This window comes from Tenrec ecaudatus, chromosome 10, assembly GCF_050624435.1.
Source record: "Tenrec ecaudatus isolate mTenEca1 chromosome 10, mTenEca1.hap1, whole genome shotgun sequence".
NCBI lineage: Eukaryota > Metazoa > Chordata > Mammalia > Afrosoricida > Tenrecidae > Tenrec > Tenrec ecaudatus.
Genome location: NC_134539.1, coordinates 33,447,101 through 33,455,492, shown reverse-complemented (window position 1 = coordinate 33,455,492; position 8,392 = coordinate 33,447,101). Strand labels below are relative to the sequence as shown.

Sequence of the window (8,392 nt, the reverse complement as noted above, 5' to 3'; positions counted from 1 at the left end):
TCAGTGCATGTTCTCACCACGGTGGCACAGCCGATTGCACCATAACAAGTGATAAATAGTACGATGAACAGCATCGCGTTCACGGTGAGTTTTAGATGCTACTTCCCTGGCTTTATGTTTATGATAAGGGACTTGAGCATCTATTAAGTAGGCTGGATATATTAAGCTGAAGCTATGATTGAAACAAAAATCCCCTACTTTTTAAAGGTTTCATCTTATTTTAATAGAAGAGTAGCCTGCCATTGAAAAGTGAGCCATTTAAAAAAAATGTGACCCTGTGCAAACTGCTCCTCTGTATGCATCAGCATTTTCTCTGCCGCAGACAATAAGACAAAACACAGAGACAAATTAGAAGCTGACAATGGTATGAATACAACTGCTATCCATAACTCCTCCTTCCAAATCTGTGTCTTCGTCAGAACCTCACATCCTCATTCATTGTCCTTGAGTCAAGCGACTGTCGTAAACTTGAACTTATGAAATAAACGTGTAGCAAGGAAACAGCCTTTCCCTGCTTTATAAAGTAGGACTAAGATTTTACGGAGGAAAGAATTCCATAACGGAAAATAAAATGAATAATTTTTAAGTTTTAAAACTACTAAGATAAGTAGGAAAAGAAAGCAGAGCATAAAAAACAATGTCATATTCCTCTTCAGAGGCTCCTATCATTGAAGGCTAATGTGAGGCTGGTAAAATGTTACACCCGGAGCCCGGGTCAGGACTCACAAAGCTTGCTGTCACCCTTTGCAGATGTCCAGGGCCTTGGGACAGCGTTTTCCTTCCTTCTCTGAACTCTCAACTTGGAGACCAATAAAATCCACTGCCGCAGAGTCCACTGTGACTCATAGCACCCCTTTAGGACAGAATCAAACTGCCCCTCAGTTTCCAAGGTCCGACACTTTAACTATTGTCTGGAGCAGACAGCCTCATCTTTCTCCCTCTGGGCAGTTGGGTTCAAACTGCTGACCTTGTGGTTAGCACATCCATGCGAATGGCAAACAACCGCTTCCACTCTATGGCACAGGGACCCTTAGTGAACAACCACGGCCATGCCCCCAATCATAACATCGACAGTGGACACGATACACGAGCATCTGGAAAATGTCTTTGGCTGGGCAGTTACTTCCCAACAGGAACTTCCAGAAGGAGTGTACAGTTTTTGATGGATGACCGGTTGTCCCTCCTACATCCTCTTTTGACTGAATGAATACAACTTAATCTCAGCCAGTTCAGTTCTTGATCTAGTCAGGTTCTCTCCCCAACGACCAAAGTGTTGAGAGAACTATGTAGCACTCATGTCACCACTTGGGACTTAGCAACAGAGGAAGACTTTTGGTCCTTGGTTGTCATTAGTAATCTTATGAGGACCTGTATTCTCAGCTGGCATCTAAATGCAGAGCTGAGACCAGTCAACCGCCATCAAATCCATTCTGACTCATAGTGACCATCTTCAGGAGTCCCGATGCTGGGAATTTGTATGGATGGAGATGTTGTGGTTGTTGCAGGTGCCGTGGAGTCGGTTCCCACCCACAGGGACCCTTTGATCAACAGGACAAAACACTGGGTGGTCCTGTGTCATCGTCAAAATTGTTGCTAGGCATAGAGGTGCATATGTCATCACGAAAACTACAGACAAAACAAAACAAACTTGACCTATGGTTCCCATGGGGGACGGAGGAAGAGGTTTTGCTCAGGGGACATTGAGGTCATTTTAGTGGTGGAGGAACAATTTGGAGTAGGATATCCATAGTGGTTGTACAATTCAAAGAGTATGATCAATGGAACTGAATTATAGATGTAGGAGTTGTTGAAATTGTACCGACAACATGAATGAACTTGGATGTTCATTTCCCCCCAGCGTCTCCAAGTGTCCAGAAGACACTGTGATTGAATTCAGTTATTTGATATTGTGGACAAAGAACCCACGGCGAGGAGTGCCATGCACTCATAATAAAGGAGTGTTGCTCAAACTGCTAAACTATCAACTGTGATAGAAAAACAATCTAACAACTGTGGAGGTGACGTTCAGCCAATGGGGAAAGAGAGGTGGGGATCAAGAGTCCAGTCTTAAAGAAGTACAAGTAGAGATATAGCTCTAACACGTCAACAAATATGGGTCAATGGAATTTGTTAAGGTAGCAGAATTGATTTGCTTCTGTTCAAAACCATGTAAGCCTTAAAGTTGGGTAAGCCAACTGTAAATTCAGGCTACGCAGTAAGAGTCAGAAAGCTTGTTATGGATTGAATTATGTCTTCCAAGAATATGTGTGATCGATTCTAACCCCTATGCCTGTGGTTACAACCCCATTTGGGAATGGATTGTCTTTGTTATGCTGATAACACAGGGTTGTTCTCAACTGGCATCCACTCAATTCCGACTCGCGGTGACCCTCTGGCAGGCTGGGCCTGCCTCTGGATTTCCAAGGCTGTAGCTCTTTACAGGAGCAGCAAACCTCGTCTTTCTCCTGAGGAGCAGCTTGTGGCTTAGAATCTGTGGACCTTGTGGTTAAACCATAGCCACCCAGCCACCTGAGTCAATCTCTTTTATGATATTTAAGAAAAAGGTTAAATAATTGAGCCGAGAGAGAGAGAGAGAGAGAGAGAGAGGATAAGACACATGCAAAGACATAAAACTCTCCAAGGAGCCAGGAAGCAGAAGCAAGGACTTTTCTCTAGAGCTGGCAAGAGAAAAAAGCCCTTCCCTAGAGCCAGCACACTGAGTGGGGACTTCTTGCTTCCCCACCCAGGAGAAAAGAAATTAGTTTTTAAAGTCATTAACTAGTGTTATGTCTGTTACAGCGGCACTAGAAACGTAAAACAGTCTCTACGAATGCTTTAAAAGAAATACTTATCTTCTGCACCCAAAGGGCACATTGTTCTAAAAAGAAGAATTAAAAAAATTTAATTGTCAAAATTAAATTGTCGAAGAAGTCGGAATCTGTCGGCTTAGCAACTTCCCAACGATGAAGGTCCTGGTGGTGAAATGTGGGTCTTGAGTCCCGGCATGCAGGATATTTGAATGTAGGCACCTAAGATCGATGGACCTTAGGTTCTCACATGAACCCTCCAGGCCAACAGAAGCAGCTCCTCCCTTTGCCTGGAGATCATGCAAAGTTCTCACCTAAAGCAGATATTATGCACAAGATCCACTGCTGCCTCCTCTCATATCCCCACTCATTCAAGTTCCTGAGAGGAAAAAGTAAATGACGTAGTCACGACAGAATTTTACGATCCAGTTAGTATGTACCAGAAGCAGCATGGGGACTCTGGATGGGAGTGGATCTTGAAGGTGTTGGGCAGGAGAGGATCCAAGACCAGAAGGGGAGAGTTTCTTGGTATGCAGCCACCTCTCTGATTTAGGGTGAAAGGATTGGCAAGGCTAATCATTACTGTGATGGGTTCATGAAGCTGGGACGCAACAACGACCATGAGTAAAAGGGGTGAAGGGGCTGGAAGTGAATTTGCCGAGTATGGAAGAATTGCTCAGAAGGTCCAGGGAGTGTGGAAATGTTGGAATGGACTGCCACCCAACGGTGTTACCTAGGGAGGCTCAAAAGCCACCCTCTTCACTAAGTAATGTATCAGTATGTGTGTGTGTGTGTGTGTATGTGTGTGTGTATGTGTGTGTGTGTGTGCGCGCACGCGCAACTTTGAGAAACAGCCATTCCCACCCCAAGTGACTGCCAACACCTATCCTTTGCCTGCCTTTAAGAATTTCGCCTTCCTCTTGTTCTCACAGGAAACGAGGAGGCTTTTTACTCCTGGAAAGAGTGACTGTCTTGGAAACCCACAGGGACCATTCCACCCTGTCCCAGAAGGTCGCGGTGGGTCAGAGCGGACTTGGTAACAGTGAGTTGGTTTGGTTTTCTTGTTCTCATGGGCACTCTTGTCCTTTCTCTGTCACGGAGCCGAATGTATCTCTTTAGTGGGCTTAGATTTTTAAAAAGGCGAAATAGCTGATGAATTCCAATTTTTAAAGTTCTTTGCATCATTCCCTGTCCCACCCCCCGCCCTGCCCCACGGACCCTATTGAACTACCACCAACAAAAACCCGGGAGAGGCAAAGGCTTGGGTCTGGCTTACCCAGGGCTGTGGAAGGAAGAGGGAGGAAAGAACATATACGCTCACAGACTAATCATATACTCTCAGAGACTAACGGTGGTTACAGAACCAAAGCTGAGAAAGAACTAATTTTACAAATATAAATGAAATAGGATTGGAAATGGTCGCTTCTTGACCTGCTGGCTAAGATCAAGTGTAGCATTTAAAACGATCCTTATAATACAGCCACTTTTCATCAGAATTTAGTATGATCCTTGAGCAGAAGAGGAAGTCATGAGCTTTGGGTCAGAATCCTGGAGCTGCCCAGAATGTGCAGCTGATCTGATCTCTGCCACATGGTGGAGAGGAGCTGTAACGGTCGGCCTGGCAGTAGTTGTGGGATTGAGCGCTGTTTTCCATTTGCGTCAGGGTTTCAGCATGATGGGGCATCCCCATGGGTGTGTGTTGAACATCACTCTGTTGCATCCTGCCCATTGCCCGGGGAAAAGTTTGGGAGTCACTAGTCACTCACAACACACTCTCCTATGACTGCAGTGGGGGTGGGGGTGGGGAGCTTCCCTACAGTGAAAACAAAAAGAATGTGGTCAATGACATCTTCCTTGTTTTCATCAAATCAAATCAAAGTAGCCACTACCTTATACTATTTCTAGAGCTAAGTCATACCATGACGGTAAAGCACATTACTGTATGTTAGGGGGATAAGACTTTCCAACTGATGCCCACTTGGATAAAATAGAGTTGTTTGGAATGAGATGAGTGAAGAGTAGAGTTAGGAGAAGTTCTGCACAGAATAAAATAATGCCTCTCACGATCCCAGGATAACTGTAAGTTTTTGTTCATTTATTTGTCACTATTGCTCATGATGAACATTCAAATCTGCTATCAGAGGATTTAATATTTGGGTAGAAAAGCGGAGTTAAGTGATAAGACAGAAAGGTACATGTGAAGCAAGCATATGAATGAGCAATGTCAACAATAGAGAGGCGCTTTTCTCTGTCACACTATCGACTTTCCCGGGTTACCACTTTCTCACCCAACACCAAGGGTTTGGAAGTCATGTGCTCCAGCGATTTGGGAATATTGGTGACAATGACTCAGTGAAACTCTTTTTTAGTCACTAAGTTCTTTACAGCAGCCTTGACGTCCTTGTTCCGCAGACTGTAGATGATGGGGTTGAGCATGGGGGTCACCACCCCGTAGAAGAGGGAGATGAGTTTGTCTGAAAGATCCTGTTTGTCAGTTCCCAGTGGATCCTTAGACTTGGGCTTCCCATACATGAAGAGGATGGTCCCATAGAAGACGACCACCACTGTGAGGTGGGCTGAGCAGGTGGAGAAGGCTTTCTTCCTTCCCTCTGCTGAGGGGATCCTCAGGATGGTGGCCAGGATGAACACATAGGAGATAAAGATGAACAGCACTGGGACTGCAAGGAAGATCATGTTGGCCACCCCCATGCTGATCACATTCACGGAGATGTCAGCGCAGGCCAACTTCAGGACAGCCAGGATCTCACAGGTGAAGTGGTTGATGACATTGTCCCCACAGAAGGGCAGCCGCATTGCCTGAGATGTCTGTATGACGGAGTTCATGATACCAGCTGCCCAGGAGCCGGCAGCCATGGGCACATAGGCAGCCTTGCTCATGATCTCAGGGTACCTAAGGGGGTTGCAGATGGCCACGTAGCGATCAAATGCCATCATGCCCAGGAGCACACACTCTGTGGCTCCCATGGCAAAGGAGAGAAACATCTGCACTGCACAGGCTGAGAAGGGGATGGTTTTCCGGGGAGTGAGGAAGCTGTCGAGAATGAGGGGGACAGAGGAGGTGGTGTAGCAGATGTCCAGGAAGGAGAGGTTCCCCAGGAAGAAGTACATGGGTGTGTGCAGGCGGGAGTCAGTCACAGTCACTAGGATGAGGACCCCATTGCCCAGCAGGATCACCAGGTACATCAGCAGGATGAGCACAAAGAAGGCTTTCTCAAGTTTGGGATGGGCAGAGAGTCCCAGGAGAATGAAACTGATCACAGATGAGGTCTGATTGAATCCTGCCACGGTGCTTCTGCTCTGCCACATTCTCTGAAAAGAGACCTGGCAGCCAGGGAAAAATTCTTGCCCTACTGACCAATCCAAGAATAACGCTGGCAATTGAGATGTCTCAATGAACACCTAGGAAAGATGTCGCAGAGACCAATATTTAACTTCAGGTTTCAGTAAGAACGAGTGGTGTAATTTGGATTTACTCTTCTGCGGAGGACAGTTAGAACACTTGGACAAAACATATTTTTAAAATCTTTGCAAAGCATTGAAGAGACAATAAGACAATGAGGAGTTATTGGGGCGGGCGGGGGGGGGGGGGGATAAGTTTCTGGGAATACCAAAGACCTAGACAGATGAAACCAGAACTCGAGGATACTTCTCATCTAGGGCATTTACATTTTCTGGGGACCCATTGAGATGTTGGAAAGCACTACAGGCAATCTTTTGGAGTTGGGGAACAGGCTTTAAGTGCCAGCTCCATTGTGAAGAGCCCATGTAGTAAAGTGAGATTCCTTAATATAGTTCATTTATCCACCTCTTTGTAACTCCCACTAAATGATTGTCAGTTTGTTGTGCTGTGGTGGGTTGTGTGTTGCTGTGATCCTGGAAGCGATGCCACTGGTATTTCAAATGCAAGCAGGGTCATCCAAAGGGAAAAGGTTTCAGCAGAAAAAAGACTAAGAACAGACTACGAAGAGAGAGCAGATTGTCCTCTTCTCAGGACTTAGCCACGGAAAACCTTATGGGCAGCATCAAACCATGCTCAGACATGGAAGGTTTTATAAATAGAAGCAGAACATTGTCCGAAGATGAGCTCCTCAGTCTGAGAGCTCAAACCCAAATCAAACTCAATGTCATCTGGTTGATTCTGACTGTTGATTCTCACGGTCATCTAGTTGTCTGCCCGGTGGGGTTCTGAGATTCTAACATTTTATGGGATAGAGAGCCTCCTCGTTCTCCCACAAAGTCTGGTGACTTTGAATGCTGACCTTCTGGTGTAATTACCATCAGGGCTTCTGGCCCTCAGGTCAGCAGCTACTCACAATCTGACCACTTTCTCTCAGTTGAATCGACATAAGGACATGATTGGAGGAAAGTCCATGGGAGTAAAACCTTTGGGACCCTCATGTGCTTATGGGTATGCCTCAAAACGAGAAGAAAAAGTTGAAAAGATCTGCTACTAATGGGAATTTGGAATGTATGAAGTATCAATATAGGAAAATTGGAAGCGAAAAGGAAATGAGTGAGTGATATGAAATGGAATGCATACAGATTGATATCCTAGGCATTAGTGAGCTGAAATGGACTGGTATTGGCCATTTTGAATCAGGAAGTTGTAGTTTACTATGCTGGGAATGACACAATTAAGAAGAATGGCATTATATTCATTGTTAAAAAGGGCATTTCAAGATCTAGAAATACAATGTTGGCTATGATAGGATTATATCTACACACATTAAAGAAATCCAATCAATATGACTATTATTCAAATTTATGCACTGACTGCTAAGAAGAAATTGAAGAAGTCTATCAACATCTTCAGTTAAAAATTCATAATGGGGGGTGGGGAGGAAGGGGGGAGAGAAAGGGGCTTGATAATTGTAAAGCCCCACCTGATGGAATTGAACATCAGAACTGATTGGGAAGGTAAGGGATATATTGGAATGAGTAAGACATTTTAATAAAAATATTTTTTTTGGAAAAAAGGAGAAATTTATCAAACACTCAATCAAGGTGCATTGATAATTATTGGAGAATGGAACCCAAAAGTTGGAAACAAAGAGGAAGAAACAGTATGTGACCTCCTCCTTGGGGGACGGACAACAGAAAACTGGGTGAAGGGAGACATCAGACAGGGCAAGATATGATAAAATAATAATTTATAAATTATTAAGGGCTCATGAAGAAGGGGGATGTGGGGAGGGAGGGGAAAAATGAGGAGCTGATGCCAGGAGCTTAGGTGGAGAGCAAATGTTTTGAGAATGACGAGGGCAATGAATGTATAAATGTGCTTTACACAATTGATGTATGTCTGCTAAAAGTTGGTTTTTTGAAAGGATAAACAGAATCCATAGACCACTGGCAAACCTAACCAAAGAAAGGAGGGAACAAATTTCAATAGCAAGAATAAGGGATGAAAGAGGGGTAATTACAACAGATCCTAATGAAATCAAAAGGATAGTTACACAGTACTATCAAGGATTGTACTTCAATGAATTCAACAATTTGGAAGACATGGACAAATTCCTGGAAAAACAATCCCTCCCTAGACTATCCTCGGTGGACATCAAGAA

At 44.5% G+C, this 8,392-nt stretch overlaps 1 protein-coding gene across 1 annotated transcript; it reads right to left on the bottom strand.

Annotated features, from left to right (window-relative positions):
- Positions 1-5,156: 5,156 nt before the first annotated feature.
- Positions 5,157-6,134, bottom strand: LOC142458477 (olfactory receptor 13C7-like). The gene has a single exon (XM_075559503.1). The coding sequence runs from the start codon at positions 6,132-6,134 to the stop codon at positions 5,157-5,159; it is 978 nt and encodes a 325-aa protein (XP_075415618.1).
- Between the last annotated feature and the right edge of the window lie 2,258 nt (positions 6,135-8,392).